Raw genomic sequence first — 17,024 nt, forward strand, 5'->3', positions numbered from 1 at the left:
AAAAAAACCTCAGAGAAAGTGGAGGGGGGAGGGGGGGGGTTATTTTCATGGCAATGGCCAACCATAATTTCCTCTTCAGTATCAACCGGCAATAAATTATCGTCAGGGCGACACTGACAGCACGTGACTTTCTAAATATGGAGCGTGATGCGTGATGCATGGGGAGATTTGTCGCGCGTGTGCGAGCGACACGCCTCGCTACAAGTTTCAGGCGTCGGCGCGACAATGTAGCGAGGCATCAAAAAATGATGCGCGGCTGTCGCTGACGCCCCGTGGGCGACGGGCTTTAGCAACCCGAATGGTGAACGATCCCACAATCCATTGCGCGTGACGTCATTCGCTCCTTCCCTAAATTGCACCACCAGCGTGCAAAACACATCGACAGAACATTGTAGTGTCTATGGACAGAAGTAGATGACAGAGCGGAACGACTCGCTCTTGAGGTAAGTTTAAGATATTTTGATTTAGATAAAGGTAAATGTTTTGATTGTCGACAAGGAGACGCAGTTCCAAATAACTATACGAGTAGTAAAGTTGCACAGTGGTTCGATAAAAACCCTCTTGGATGGTCCGTGTTTCAGTGACATACCGTGTGTGATCATGGGCATCATATATCGTCGTGAAAGTTGTTTAAGTTTTTGGTTGAGAAAGTAATCGTGACATTATCGATCAGATTTTCATTTCAATGCAATCTCGGTGTCAGAGTGTGACTGTCACTTGTCAGGTTTGTTCAGGCAAAGTTTATCAAAGTTTATTTTTCCTTCGCGGCATTGCACGTGCTTTCTTGACGGCCAGTTTCGTTTCTTTTACTGAAATGTCGAATGTTGAAAGATTGAAATATCACGACACACATATGTGTTTTTGTGTGTGTGAAACTGAAAACTGTGTGTGTGTTTTTGTTTTGTTTGTGTTTTTGTTTGTTGGTTTTGTTGGTTTTTTGTGTTTTTTTATGTTGTTTTGTTGTTGTTGTTTTGTTGTTTGTTTGTTTTTGTATTTTGTTGTTGTTATTTTTTAAATCAAATTGGAGCAAAAATGTATTTGTATTTCCTTGCCAGGCGATGAATAGATTCTATTTTTAGACGCTGAGTAAAGTCAGTCACGCGGTGTCACCAGACAGGGTTTTCATGATGTCTATTTTTAGACATGGTCAACCAACTTGGACCAAAGACACTAGTGTCTATGCTTGGACCTCAGCTGATCAAAGCTGACAGCAGTGGAGCAGGGTAGGTATTCGAGTTTCAGTTTCAGTAGCTCAAGGAGGCGTCACTGCGTTCAGACAAATCCATATACGCTACACCACATCTGCTAAGCAGATGCCTGACCAGCAGCGTAGCCCAACGCGCTTAGGCCTGGGGGGGGGGGGGAGAAAAAAAAAGGTGTTCGAACAGCATGTAAATGCGAACGGTTCGTGTGCCTCACCACTTCAAAGCGTTCTCACCACACGCACATTTACCGTCTTTTTCGATCTTGTTCTGACACCTTGATATCCATTTTCAAGAACCAGCCAAACATATCTATTTTAGGCCATTTCCGCGCTGTGTCTTCTCTTCCCGCACCACTGCCGACCAAGTTTACAAACATGCTCTCAAAGCCTTAAACTTTAGGGAAGCAAATAGGCCTATTAGGACTTGAACTTTGATGCAGTTTGAAATAACTGATTTGATTGGATATGTTGAATGACTTGTGCATTACCAGTGCTGGGAGAATTTAACTTTTAATAAAGCATTTTGGTGACAGATCAGAATGTCAGTTTTGACAGGAATCTCCAAAATAGTGTCGATTGCAAGTAGACTATTGGATGTTGACATGAGTCTTATTTCAGATGCTGCTGCACAGTTAATGAGGTCTCTCAAAAGGGTGTGTTTATGTGTGCTGGCTCCAGAATGTCCCCTGACAAGTGTCAGTTATGTTCTGTTCAGTGCTGGCTCCAGCATGTCCCCAGACAAGTGTCAGTTATGTTCTGTTCAGTGCTGGCTCCAGCATGTCCCCAGACAAGTGTCAGTTATGTTCTGTTCAGTGCTGGCTCCAGCATGTCCCCAGACAAGTGTCAGTTATGTTCTGTTCAGTGCTGGCTCCAGCATGTCCCCAGACAAGTGTCAGTTATGTTCTGTTCAGTGCTGGCTCCAGCATGTCCCCAGACAAGTGTCAGTTATGCTCGGTTCAGTGCTGGCTCTAGACTCAGCCTAGAAAAATTTGCAAGTGCAAATAAAGTGTAGGTATGCAGTCTCCTTTTGAAGGCATCTGCTGATCTAGCCTGTACTATCTTGGAGTTCAGAAGGGATTATATGTTTTATTCTGAATAAAGCATTCTTTCATTGTTTGGATTTTAGTTGGTTTCATGTTGTTGTTTGTTTTGTTGTTTTTTTGGGAGGGTTGATAAATGAAACGTTAATGCAAATATTTTCCTCTCACATTTAATGATTAAAGTGGAAAAATTGAACAAAACCTTAACTAGAATAATAGAAATGATACTTAATAATAATAATAATAATAAAATAAATGATGATGATAGTAACAGTAATACTAATAATACATTATACATAGTTTCTATGAAGTAGTTACACAGTTGTAAATAATGAGAAAGGCTATACATACTTTTAATCAGTCTAATGCAGACATTGGATTTAAACTGTTTGTTTTATGTTTCAGCTGCATGCATTGTGAGCTTGAAGAATTGTCCTTCCCAACAACAGACTTATCACTTGACCATTGATGCAGAAACTGCTCTTCAATGACACAGTGTTGGGACAAAGGAGAAAGTGGAGCACCACATAAAGTACCAGTTCTGTCATCTCCTTTGACATTTCAGATATCCCAGGACATAGAATCCTTGTGCCAGTTGTTGACACAGGACAGTGAGCAGCAAGTGTGTAGAGTGGTGCTGATGCAGCAGCAGTGATGCCCAAGTTAGAAACGGGTCCCTCTCAGGAAGGGAGGAGGGGAGGCACCAGGGACGATGCAGAGGGACAGCAAGATGTTCCTCCACTAAGAGACTTCACAGGCTTGAATCTTTTTCAGATGCGCATACTAGCTGGATTTCTTCAAAAACCTGAAGATTGTCCATCAGACAACAGTGGGCTGATGTTGAACGGTTCCGAGCATTTTTACAAAGTGTTTGGTCGACGTGCTGTGGCTTTTCAAAACTCTAATGAAACATTTGAGTTTGTGACAAACACAACATGGTACAGTGGATATTCAAGAAATACAAGTGTGGCTGAAAACTCACTCGTTCTGCCTTCGAGTGCCAGCTATACGATGCCTAGAAGGGAGCTATCTACTCCTTCAGACAGCAGTGTGTCTGGTGATGCAACAGGCAGTGTGCATAACTCTGCTACCAGTGCCACATTGCAGCAGTCACAGGGGTCTGGAGGTGTGCCCCAAGCCTGGCACCACCACCCTCAGAGTGCCTCAGGGTTTCCCACTGATGGCCTGGCTGTGCAAGGGAGAGAAGAGGAGAGAGGTGAAGAGAAGAGAGAGGGGGAAGTGTTTGCTGTGCAGGGGAGAGAAGAGGAGAGAAGGGAAGTGTTTGCTGTGCAGGGAAGAGAAGAGAGAGGGGAAGTGTTTGCTGTGCAGGGAAGAGAAGAGGAGAGAAGGGAAGTGTTTGCTGTGCAGGGGAGAGAAGAGAGAGGGGAAGTGTTTGCTGTGCAGGGGAGAGAAGAGGAGAGAAGGGAAGTGTTTGCTGTGCAGGGGAGAGAAGAGAGAGGGGATGTATTTGCTGTGCAGGGAAGAGGAGAGGAGAGAAGGGAAGTGTTTGCTGTGCAGGGGAGAGAAGAGGAGAGAAGGGAAGTGTTTGCTGTGCAGGGGAGAGAAGAGAGAGGGGAAGTGTTTGCTGTGCAGGGGAGAGAAGAGGAGAGAAGGGAAGTGTTTGCTGTGCAGGGGAGAGAAGAGAGAGGGGATGTGTTTGCTGTGCAGGGGAGAGAAGAGAGAGGGGATGTGTTTGCTGTGCAGGGAAGAGAAGAGGAGAGAAGGGAAGTGTTTGCTGTGCAGGGGAGAGAAGAGAGAGGGGAAGTGTTTACTGTGCAGGGAAGAGAAGAGGAGAGAAGGGAAGTGTTTACTGTGCAGGGGAGAGAAGAGAGAGGGGATGTGTTTGCTGTGCAGGGGAGAGAAGAGGAGGAGAGAAGGGAAGTGTTTGTTGTGCAGGGGAGAGAAGAGAGAGGGGAAGTGTTTGTTGTGCAGGGGAGAGAAGAGAGAGGGGAAGTATTTGTTGTACAGGGGAGAGAAGAGAGAGGGGATGTGTTTGCTGTGGAAGGAGAGGAGAGAAGATGGGAGGACAGAGGGTCAGTGCTGTTGCCTTCAGCAGAGCCTGTGGTAAGGCATGTGGTCCTGTCCATTCCTGGCAGACGCCACATGTCTAAGACATTTTGTTGATTACATTCTGATCAGTTCAGTTCTGTAGGGAAAAAAAAGAAGAAAAGTAGAATGCCTGGAAGCATCACTGTAGGGTGATGAACACAGAGGGTTTTGTGTGCTTGTGGTATGTCACCTTTTCCTGCGTAGAATCTCATTGCATTGTCAGTATTGTGTCAGTATTCTGATCTGTTTTCTGATTTTTGACTCACTTGTGTAAACAAAGTGAGTCTATGTTTTAACCCGGTGTTCGGTTGTCTCTGTGTGTCTGTGTGTCCATGGTAAACTTTAACATTGACATTTTCTCTGCAAAAACTTTGTCAGTTGACACCAAATTAAGCATAAAAATAGGAAAAATTCAGTTCTTTCCAGTCATCTTGTCTAAAACAATATTTCACCTCTGGGATGGGCACAAAAAAATAATAAAAGAAGCCTAATTATATGCAAACTGCATTTACTGTTATATTTATATTTTTTGTATTCTCTAAACTTGGCACTTTGATCTGGTATTCTGACACAACAACAAGAGCAGTCATTATTATCATTTTTTGTTCAAACAGGAACTTCTTTTGCAAAGCATGGAAGTTTTATTTATTTTGAAAACGTTTTGGTGCAGATAGTAAAAAAGGGAAATTAATCTGTAATTAATGCTAGGGGACTTAATTTGCTTTAAACTGATCTTTCTCATCTTAAACATTACATTTTGAAATTATACTCAATACATAAAAAGCTTGTGTGTTTTACTCTCTGTGTACAGTGCTTTCACTATGTTCATTCGCCCAAGTGGTCTTTTTCGGAAAATACTAAAATCATATGACGAGTGGACTTTTCAGATCTATTGGCTGAGCCCTGAAGGTCATGGGCAAAAATCAGTTGCGTACACATATTTATACACATTCAAAGCGCGTGCTCATATTCTTCGCGAACGCGAATGCTGCCATTTTGTTTCAGGTTGTTGACCTGCCCGTTCAATCCTATATTCAATGGACAATACACGATAACATGTGATTGAAAGTTGGAGAAAGAGACCGTTAAATATTTATTCAGAGAAAGATTTGCGAACGCCTCATCACTTAATGGATTATGCCCCAAACTGCCATAAAAATATCCACAGAATCAGTCGGAATTCACAGTTAAAAATTGTAAACCATGCGAGTTAATACCCTTGAATTGATCACGATGAAACGGAAAAATTTCCAGTCTTGACTTTTCTCAAAATGAAGTCCTTCATACGACGTTTAGAAGTACTTGTACTTGGCTCTACATGTTATTAGTTTAACAGAATACTAAATTTTCATATCAGCTTTAAAACTATAAAACTAGAATGAACATAAAAGAGAAATTGAATCGACGGTGTCGTACTACATTCCCAGTGGGTGTAACTAAACTTGTACATCTATCTAGATCTAGAGAAAACGGCTAAATGTTGCAGTGTGATTGTGGTGATAGCCATGTCTCCTTTACCGCGGACTTAAAATTTTTTTTTTTATTGCCCTTAAAGATTTTTTGAATGCCCAAGATACACCAGAATAATATGATTTAAACAGCGTTCTCACTGCGAATACCGCAATTGATTTATCGCCCTTTAAAAAAGTATGTTCAAATATTAAATTTTAGAACGTCAGTTGAGGAGCCACGATAGTGTAATGGATAAGACAGTTTCTTCTCACCCGAACACACGGGGTTCGAATCTGGTTAGGACTTTTTTTTTCTAGTTTCTTCTCACCCGAACACACGGGGTTCGAATCTGGTTAGGACTTTTTTTTTCTTCTTTTTTTAACCCGAAGCTTTATAATAACAAATACAGAACACATTTTAATGATTAGATTTATTTTTATTTTTAAGTGTATCACAAGTGAGTCTTGAAGGCCTTGCCTCTCTTGTTTTTTCATTGTCATTGCATGATAATAGAGTGAAACTTGCTTTGGAAAAATCAGTCAGCCATTACTAAATGACTGATGCCTGCTGTAAAAATCTAGCAGGAAAAGTATCGAAAGACATGGTTTTGATAATGTGATGTCACAATGTTCTGATTGAATTTGTTTTTTGCTTTGTTCCAGGATTTTTTTTTTTTTTTTTTTTTTTTTTTTTTTTAAATCCTTGTGCATGTATTTACTTTTGAAGTTAAAAAATCTGAATGTTGTATGGGGTCATTGTAATTCAGTTTTGGAGAAAAGAGGAAAAGAAATGCTAACATTGTAACAAATTTGTCATGTCAATTTTGCATGTTCACTTTTGGTGTTTTTGTATTGATTGTTTGCCTTTTTTTATGTAAGCTTATGGTGTTCCATAACTAAAAGACCTCATCCCTTTCATGAGTGTTGTGCAGTAAATATTCCCTGTGGTGGGTGTCATGGTGGTGGAAGGTGGCCAGAAATGGACTCACTTTATCACAAAGAGGACCTGGCTGTATACGCAGTAGACATGCTGTGAAGCATAGCGGCTGGGAAAGTAGGGGAGGAAGGGAGTTAGTGGCCCACAAAGTTACGTAACAGCTTTCACTGCACCAGTGTCATGGAAAACAGACCAACCATTCTCACAGTTGTCTCAGCCAGTAGATTTATACATGTATACATTTTAAACTGAATAAAAGTATGATCTCTGCAGGTCATCCTTGTTCAAAGTGGATGGTGTTCGGAGATACTGAAAACTGTTCTGAAGACATTGTGATGTCACTTGCTCATCCACCAAGCACTGGAGAGATCATTCTGTTTTTGGAAGACTTCTTGGAATTTATCACATCTTCCCAGAATCCCTTGAAAAAAATTATTGAGTGTGGATCTGGGTGAGGAAGTTTTCAAGGAGTGCAGGGCCCTATACTGACTCCTTGGTGGGAGTCTTTTTGACCATATGACTTGAAATTACTGGCAGTTGAAACTGGAGAGCAGTCCTGTACTGTTATAGACTGATATCACTGGGCACTGATGCTTTCTCCCTCCCCTGCTTTCTAAGCGTCAGTCTTGCAGCCTCTCACATGAAAATAATTTGCATGGGATCCCGGATGCATTCTGCACATCATTCACACACTTAAAAATTATTTCACTGTGTAAAAGTGAAACTGTGCGTGCACTTAACCCTCTGATTTTGAAACCAGGACATGGGTTGACTGACTGAAATTGCCAACAATCTGCTTCTGAGAAGTTGCTGACTGTTGGCACCCTGACAGTGTGAGTCAAATTACCATACTCCTGTACTAAGAAAAAAAGCCTTAATTCGTTACTATTGTTAAGAAGCATGCTTTTGAAAAAAAATGTTTTTACTTGATTTAAATTTTTTTTTTTTTACATTGAATATTGCTGTTTTCTGGAATGAATCTGTAAGACTTTTAAAGTGAGGGTGAAATTACCTGCTAAAGTTTCAAAAAGGGCAACATTTTCAGCAGTTGGAAAGAGCCCTGGTTTCTTCTTCTTCTTTTTTTTCTTTTTTTTTTTTTTTTAATCTGTAGTGTTTGTGTGTTGTTGTTTTTTAGTGGCGTTTTAGATAAGGTGTGTGGTTTATTGTTCACCAGTCGGTTGTTAGAAATTTACAAAGCCACACCATACTATTTCATTATGATTTATCAGTATATGAAATTATGTTTCAGCAACCCTTCTGTCCCTGGTGATATAACATCTTTAAAAACATTTTTGACCACACTTATTTTGTATTTATAAGGATGTCATGATGTAATAGTAAGAGAGGGGTTTCAGCTGGCTGTTTTAGTGTTTAGATGTAAATTGTGGAATGTTTGCTTAACCTGAAAGTTTTTCATTTTTAGATTATTCATTTTTAATTTGTGATAATTGATGCCTGTTTCATTATTGTACATTAAATGTTAAGTTTTAAACTTTTTTCTTCGTGGTATGATCATTCTGGATTGTTTGCGTCATCACTATAAAATTTTATGAAATGTTAAGATTGAGAAAGAACATCCTGTGCTATTCAAGAGAACAGTATTGTTTAATAATATTTTTTATTTTCATTTATTTATTTAATAAATGTTGCCGAATTATGCTTATTTTGTAGTTGATATTGTGCTTATTATGATTATTCAATTATGCAGATTACTGAATAAGGTAAAGAGAGAATTCAGAAAGGGAACAATTGGTATTTGATATCTTGTATCACATTGGATGGAATGCTTTTTCTTTCTTTTTTTCTTTTTTAACTGACAATGTTTAAATTTTGTTTATTTGAATACACTTAGTGATCTTATGTTACCTGCTGATTTCTGATACTGTGTAAGTGTATTGTGTTGTCCAAAGATGAAACAGGTTTTTCAGTGGACCTTCTATCACCTGTAGTTTTTATTGTCAATCACCAATTCCTTTTCGACCACTTGAACCGTAGCACATTGTACAAATGTGCATGGATGCACACATTGCTGAAGTAGTTTGCATATTGGTTATTATCAGTATTAATAATTTAGATAAAACTGTGATATTGATATGAATGGATATTTTATGTTGATGAATATCATCAACATAAAATCTCCATTAATATCAGTATGATGTGTTTTAAGTGATGTTGTGTTCTTTTTAATTTTTTTAATTTTTATTTTTTGGTGGGGTGGATGGGATGGGGTTAAAAGTGCATTCACTAAGCCATAAGAGTGATTCTGTCATAAGTGGTGAACACTAATAACAACTGTTGTTGTATCAAGAACAAGGAAACTGCACACTACAAAATGTGTGTGTGACATTCCAACCTGATTATACACCTTAGTGATGTCTGTATTTGTTCAAACACATTTTAGAGCATGATGTGTTTCCCACTCAATCACAAATAAATTCACTTTAAAAAATAAATAATGGGGGTTGGAATGGCAATTTTGAACACAAACAACAGTGTACATATTGTATTGCACATTATATTATGTTGTATTTGTTTTCTCAATAAACTCAGAAAATGCACTGATTTGTGTATGTGTTTTGGCTTATGTTTAAATGATTACCCAGTTGTAAACTTTCAAGGACAAACTTGATTAGTCAACATACAGATGTACATATTTTATTTGTCCTATTCTGTCATCTGCGTTGTTGCAGTGACATTATTATCGTGCTACAAATCCTCCATACACGACCACACCTGGCATTACCTGCACCAGTCCACAGGAGCTGTTGATGTAAGGTTTTGAGGAGCCCACTCACCAGAGGAGACTCTGCACTGTTTTGGTGTTCAGCAGTTCCTGTTCTGACCCAAAATATGTAGGACACTACCTCTAAGCCCCCCTGGAGTCTGCCAACTCCGAAAATTTGACAGGAACTCGACCCTAACACAGAACTTGAGAGGAATTAGATCACCATGACAGCAAAGCATGAAGGCCACAGAATTTGTGACTTTTGTTCTGTCACGATGATGAGGGTGAGGACAATGTTGTTGTGGAGGTCCATTTAGGTTGAGGACTACATGACAAGGCTGAACTATGCACTTTCTGTATCCTGGCACCAACCAGGCACAACAGATACAACATCTGAAGTGTTGGTCATCAATATTATGAACGATGCATTCCTGATCTGGATGACCCTCAACTGTATTGTATCGAATTGCATTTTGTCACAACATATTTCTCTACATGTGGTCAAGTCTTCCCATTTAAAACCAATGCAGACTCAACTCCAGGGAAGAGCCAGCTACAGACAGAAAAAATCCCACCTCTGATGGGGTTTAGACCATGGCAATGTTCTAGTTGTCAGACTTTAAAAGTTCTCCAGCATGTGAATAATTTGTGCAAACAAACTCTATAAACAAACATATATATGCACGCACTCAAGGCCTGAATAAGCGCATTGGGTTATGCTGCTGGTCAGGCATCTGCCTAGCAGATGTGGAGTAGCACATATGAATTTGTCTGAACGCAGTGGCGCCTCCTTGAGAAACTGAAACTGAAACCTGAATGGTCTGTGATCAACATGCTTCTGATAACTATTCATTTCATATATTAACAGCCGATTGAATTCTTTCACTCATCATGGTTACTGAAGATAATGCTACCCACACATGTATATACATACATATTTGGGTATCAGTTCCAGTTGACAAATATTTCTATATAACCAAATGTGTCATTTAGCTTTTTTGTGAACAAACTTTGTTCTCATTAAAAGGAGACACCTACAAACATGTGAATTCACAGATGGTTTAGTTGTTAACTCTGGACACATATATAATGATAAGTTAATGGTTCCACAGCCTTTTTAAGGCCATAGTGGCAGTAAATTCATATTCACTGCATTAAGGGTTCAGCATAGGAAGGCAGCCTCAATCCTCCTGTCAGAAAGTTTTGACCTTCCCTAACCAGTCGTCTGAGTGGAATGAGGAAAATCAGAGTGGAGTGCTTTTCCAAAGCACACACAACAAAGTGAAACCGGGTGCAGGTGTTTAACCTTCGCTGGCTGTCGCTTCACACGGAAGCTTATGTGGGTTGTCCACGACCCATACCGCTGTCGCTTTTGACTACACACGGAAGCTCATGTGGGTCGTCCACGACCCATACCTTTTAAAGACAAAAACCTGTATATTCCTCCAAAGTTTGTGTGGGTCATGCACAACCCATACTTTTTACTGTAAAGAGACAAAAACCTGTATATTCCTCCAAAGCTTACAACAAAATATAGAAAAGGAAAACATATCGTAACAACTGATTACACACACATGCGCTCGCACACGCACACACAGACTCACACAAACACATACACTCAGAAGAAACACATGCTCAAACATTCACACGCACACACATACACACACACACACACACACACACGCGCGCGCGCGCACAACTGATCACACACAAATGCATAACACCACATGCACATACATACAAACCCTACTTATGCAGAGAGAGAGAGAGAGACTGTGACACAGAGACTGAGACAGAGAGAGAGAGAGACAGACAGCAAGACAGAGAGAGAGAGAGAGATGACTCAGCATCCTATACACACACAATCAAAGATATTCAGTCACACAGGTACATGCTGTAAGAGAAAGGGATGGAAGGGGGTTATAGCTAAAGACAGGCGAAAAGGGGGGAGAGGGGTAGTGGGAGAATAGTGGGGTAGTGATCTATTGATAGTAAAACGTCTTTATTTTCCTTCACTAATTGCAAATTAAACCTTCTGAAATCACTATTAAAAAGGTATGGGTTGGGCATGACCCACACGAGCTTTCGAGTGGTGACCACGTTTTTTTCTCTTTAAAAAGCATGGGTCATACACGACCCACGCAAGCATCCATGTGTAGGTAAAATGCCACCTTTAATTACTCATTAACTAATTAATGAATTTTTTTCATTTTTAGAAAAAATTTGGCCTTTCAGGTGTAGGAAGCATATCTGAAATTTCGTAGAAAAATATTAAAAATTGGCCGAGATATTTGCATTTTTGTACCCTTCTGGGTCGTGTATGACCCACGATAGCCAGCGAAGGTTAACTGTAATCACCGATGAACACTGGATCAGAAGTCCAACTCCTAATTCTGCCATGGCGCCTCCCAAACTCTGCATAATGTTTTATTTCATTTAATGTAAACATTAATAGACATGACCAGGTTTTTTTGGGTTTTTTTTTTTTTTTTGCTGCCCCATCATCTGCGCTGTTTCAGTGGCATTACACCCACGCCGCTCATTTAGATTCCCCCATACACGGCCACACCCGGGTTCATCCGTTGCAGTTCCAGCGTCGGCAGTCCACAGGGAACCATCGATGTTAGGTCGCCAGGAGGCCACACACCAGAGGAGACCCTGCACTGCTGCTGAGTCACTTCGGTGGTGTTCAGTGGTGCGTGTTCTGTTTTAACGTACTTAGGACACCACCTACTAAGCCCCCTACTAACGACAATAATGGCTTGGTTGCGGAGCCAGACTGAGTGAGCATCCCTCCCAGAGTGGAGACCACCACCACGTCCCTCAAACAACAGCCCCCCATGAATCTGCTGACACTGACGACATTGACAGGACTCACTCCAAGCACGGAAGTGGAGGGGTATCGAAACTTGAGGTCACCATGAGAGCAGGGCATGAAAGGCAACAGACTTTGAGACTATTTTTTTTATATTGATGACGATGAAGGAGGAGGAGGATGACGATGATGATCACGATGTTGCTATGGAGGTCCATTTTGGTTTGGGACTGCATGACAAGGTTGTACTCTACACTTCCGGTCATGATGATATCCCGGTGTTAACCAGGCCAAAGAGATACAGACACTTGCAGTGTTGGTCAAGTAATTAGAGCAACACACCCAAAGACGCATCCTTGAAGTGGATGACACTCGACTGTGTGGTCCCAGTCTCCCCATTTAAGCCCACAGCACACTCAACTCTGGGTAGGAGCCGGCCACGGGCCGAAAAACCCACCTCCGCTGGGATTCGAACCCGCGTCCTCCCAGCCGTCAGTCCGCGACGCTAACCACTTCACCACGGTGGCTGGTGACATGACCAGGTTTACCTTAGGCAACTGGCATCACTGTTCATAATACTCTTGTTTTGTTAAATTATTCTGGGAGATTTCTAGAACTCGCACGCGCGCGCACACACACACACACACACAGAGGCACACACAAGAGGTTCACACATTCTTTCACATAATGATAAAATTTATTTACTGTGTCAGCACAATTCTTCCATACAAACATCACATAGTAAAATAAATCATAGTAATATTCAGTGTACTCTTCTTTTCAAAATATTTCTTTTAACATCCAAAGTTTTGACAAGAAATTTGATAAGAAAATCTGCATGGCAATGACTATCAGAAATTGAACAATTACTACTTCACTTTGATAAAACATCACATGTACTTTTACTATGAATTATCAAATTGGTAAGAGGGGAAAAACTGCTACCAGTTCATAGCAAAACAAATGAACTCTCTTTTCTCCTCTCTCAGATACAAAAATGAGTGTCACTGTACATCCATGAACGTAAATACTAGTTGTCAAATTAACAAAGGCAAATGACACTGAACATACTAGATTTTCTTCAACTATCAAGCAAGTTTTGAAATAAGCAAACACGCAAATCAAAAATAAGACTTTCAAACCAAAAGATTTTTCAGCAATCTGGCATTTGCCCCACAGAAAGCAAAAGTACTGGTTCTTTTAAAACTGAAGGCTGGTTTCCATCAGCCTTGGGCTGCTCAAGAACTCAACCTTCATGTAAACTGTACTGCTGACCATCAACATACAAAATTGTTGCACCGTGTGTCACATGTCATCCTCAGCAATGGCTGTAACAGAAGTTTGTATCCATCATGTCTGTGAAATGCAGGCATACTGTCAGACCTGCTGGTCATGTTCTGACAAATAAAGCTCCCATTTCTCTCTCTCTCTCTCTCCTGTAAAGTGAGCTTCTGTCCAATGCATGTGTCAAATCAGTCCAGCCATTTTGCTACTGGGAGCATCAAATTGCTGCTTTTAGTGAACATCTTTCACTTCAATACATATCTGCACTTTCACACATACACACACATTATCAGCCACACACAGCAAACATTCAGAGGCTGATTCTCCAATCACATCATGCAGAACACTTCATCCCAAATTACACTGCACCACTCATCTGACCATGGACTGCCTGACCTCACTGTTTACATGAACATCGATCGGTGAAGTCACACTTGGTGAAGCAGACGGATGGCCTGGGTTCAATATGCCTGCATCAGCATTTCTTAACAGTGACCACCTCACTGTATGTGTTGGGCAATTAATAAACTGCTTTAGGTGTATCAATCAGATTAACCTCTTTTTCATTCATTTGACAGATTCATCTAAAGCAATATGTTACCATTATATGCACCCATTTTTCAGATGAAATTCACTGCCTAAGATTTATCAGAACAAGAAATAAGCATACTGTATAAGGTGATTCATGTACTGTTTTGAGTCTCTCAACAATACATGAATCACATTAGGCATCAGATTTTCATCATTATGAACATCAGGTGATAAATAATGTCTAAGATAAACGCAGTCAAATGAACATAAACATGTATACTGGTTTTGATAGTTTTTTGTTGTTGTTGTTGTTGTTGAATTGCCGTTTCCATGTATCCCGACATAAAAACACAAGAGAACATGAGATAAAGTGATAAAGAGGTAAGTGGAGAGCCAGAATACCTGGACTGGTGCAATCTGTTTATGTTCAAAAGCCAAGTGTTTGCAATATTGTTTACAAATCATATAAATTTATGGAGCAAATGGATCAACGCAAAAACATCATTGTACTAATACACACAGACACTGATTATCTACACACACACACACGAGCACACAGAGTATTCAAACAACACAAGATGGCTGCTGTACAAACTTAAAAACAATTCAAGCAAATGAAAATCAAGTTTGCTGTATTTCATATAGAGGAGTTACTTTTAAAAATGGAGTTTGTCTCCATAATTTTGTCATTTAAACTAAGAAAGAAAAAAAAAACTTCAAAGTTTCAAAGTGTACACATCACTGTTGAACAAGAGGAAGAGAGAGCTGGAGAACTGGGACAGGGAGGGAGTTCAATTCTGAGAACAGCGAAGAATGATAAGGAGATGAACAACATGGCCTTAAGTCCATGTCAAAGTACACACAAATATATATGCATGCACTCAAGGCCTGACTAAGCACGTTGGGTTATGCTGCTGGTCAGGCATCTGCTAACAGATGTGGTGTAGCATATGTGGATTTGTCCGAACACAGTGACATCTTGAGAATCTGAAACCATGTCAAAGTGACATAATCAAGAACACTTTCATAGAAATAGCGAATTCTTTGTTTCATGCTGAATATCAAGATTTAAAAAAATTTTTTATAAAGAGTGATAAATACTGATTATGTTATCTGCAGTAATCTGTTTACTTGTTGACAATTTGATAATCGGAAGATTTGTAATCAAACAATGATCACTGCACAGGTATGTTCAGAACTAAGCTGAATACTATGTTCTGCACAAAACAATGTAAAGCAGGCAGGCAAAGCAAGCATAGGCTGCTTATGATACCTTTCAATAACCCTTCAACTGGAAACCGTTCAACTGTCATGAATGTTATTGCTACCTCATGGAAGCTGTTAACCACAATGTACTAAATAAATGCCAATCATCATTATCTTATGCCATAATGAAAATGTGTGTCACTTCTAGAAGAATAAACAGAAAACCAAACCAAACAGACAAGCAGCATGTCTGTGTTGATGTTTCGCATCCACGCTCAACAGTGACGAACATGGAAGACTAAGTAGATGCCTGTTTACCAGGTAACAATGTACATAGCAGCACCGTTTCATCTCTGAAATCTGTACTGAAGCCCCAGATTGAGCATTTTGATTCCCACAGAGACAACATTACAAAAATACCAACATCTTTTACGATTGTTCCAATTCAAATCTTCATAATCATACAAAAAGTCCATGTGTAGAAGACTCCAGATACTTCATTCTGATTAACACAAATCAAAGTAAATGGGCATTGGATAAGGGACACATCAGATATGGCTTTTTACACACACACACACACACACACACACACACACACACACAGTGCATTGAACTTCACATCAGATATGTTTCACTTAAATGGCAGGTACAACAGATCCATTTTAAAACAAAAACAAACAAACCACTTTCCATCAAACTGTACAATGGCAATATTCACACACTAGAGAACTGTATATTCTAATCACTCTTGATGACCTGGATTGTTAAAGTACTCTTAATTTCAGTCAGATATAACAACCATCAATATAACAACATTTTGCTGACCATGTATTTTGACAGCCTGCACTGTGGTGTTGATAAGTGAATGACGCATGTCCAGTGTATCCCACAGTCCTGGACTGTTTTCAGCAAGACGCACGCAGGACAATGCAGCTCAACTCAACTTTATGATTGCACAAGAAAAGGTGGGAAATTTACATCCACGAAAAAACACACGCACACATACTCACACAGGGGACAATAAAAATACTAGAAAAAAAGACTGGTTTCTGACTTGTTCAGGACACAAGGGAATATAAATCAGAAAAACAGACATCTGTTTCCTCACTCTGCAACCCCCACCCTCCCTCCCCCTGCCCCCGAGAAGAGAAAGAGCTCCTGTCTGGCAGTGTGTGTTCCAGTGAATCTCCTCAGCTTCCCCTCCATGCGTGCAGCAAGCAGAAGCCAGGCAGGGACAGGAAAAGGGACTGCCAAAGGTCATGTTCTCATGTGGAAGAAAACTGAGTGCAACAAAAGAGGGACATTACTGATTAAATCAAGGGACATAACTGTTTAAATAAACAATCCAACAAAAACAGACAGTACATAAATAACTCCAAAGGGAGCGCAGTTACTCTCTAGGTTCTCCACAAGAGTACAGCACTGAAGGGCAGCTAAATCAGCATATGTGAATGTTGAAAACAATGTTGACAACTGCAAATGATATTGCATGAATTACCCAGCATATGTACTTCTACACATGCAGAACTATCTTCTGAAGCTGAATGATTTTGAATTGTCACTGAACCTGCCTTACAAATAACAAGTTCACATCATCATGTTCACTCCCCCCCCTCCCCCCACTGCCTCTGCCCAACCCCCACCCCCTCGACCACTTCCCCTTCAAACAATTGGCAGAGTGTGAGTCATTTGAGTGTGGGGGAGGGGGGGGGGGGGTGAGAAGTGGTTCCCTGTGTGAACAGCATGCAGTGAACTCAAGGCACCCCCAGCAGAAACATCACT

The 17,024-nt window shown here is 40.3% G+C and overlaps 1 protein-coding gene across 2 annotated transcripts; it reads left to right on the plus strand.

Annotated features, from left to right (window-relative positions):
* Nucleotides 1-350: 350 nt before the first annotated feature.
* On the plus strand, nt 351-9,233 carry LOC143288452 (uncharacterized). 2 transcript variants are annotated; one of them, XM_076596952.1, is made up of 2 exons: nt 351-443; nt 2,650-9,233. In XM_076596952.1, exon 2 carries the CDS (start codon nt 2,899-2,901, stop codon nt 4,366-4,368), a length of 1,470 nt encoding a protein of 489 aa, XP_076453067.1. In that variant the 5' UTR covers nt 351-443; nt 2,650-2,898; the 3' UTR covers nt 4,369-9,233. The 2 variants fall into 2 exon arrangements, with proteins under 2 accessions (XP_076453067.1, XP_076453068.1); XM_076596953.1 differs by lacking the exon at nt 351-443 and adding an exon at nt 456-1,223.
* The last annotated feature ends 7,791 nt before the right edge of the window (nt 9,234-17,024 follow it).

This window comes from Babylonia areolata, chromosome 12 (assembly GCF_041734735.1).
Source record: "Babylonia areolata isolate BAREFJ2019XMU chromosome 12, ASM4173473v1, whole genome shotgun sequence".
Taxonomy (NCBI): Eukaryota; Metazoa; Mollusca; class Gastropoda; order Neogastropoda; family Buccinidae; genus Babylonia; species Babylonia areolata.

Bases quoted from the DNA above. Each gene is read 5' to 3' on its own strand.
- LOC143288452 (XM_076596952.1), top strand. From the start codon at position 2,899: ATGCCCAAGTTAGAAACGGGTCCCTCTCAGGAAGGGAGGAGGGGAGGC.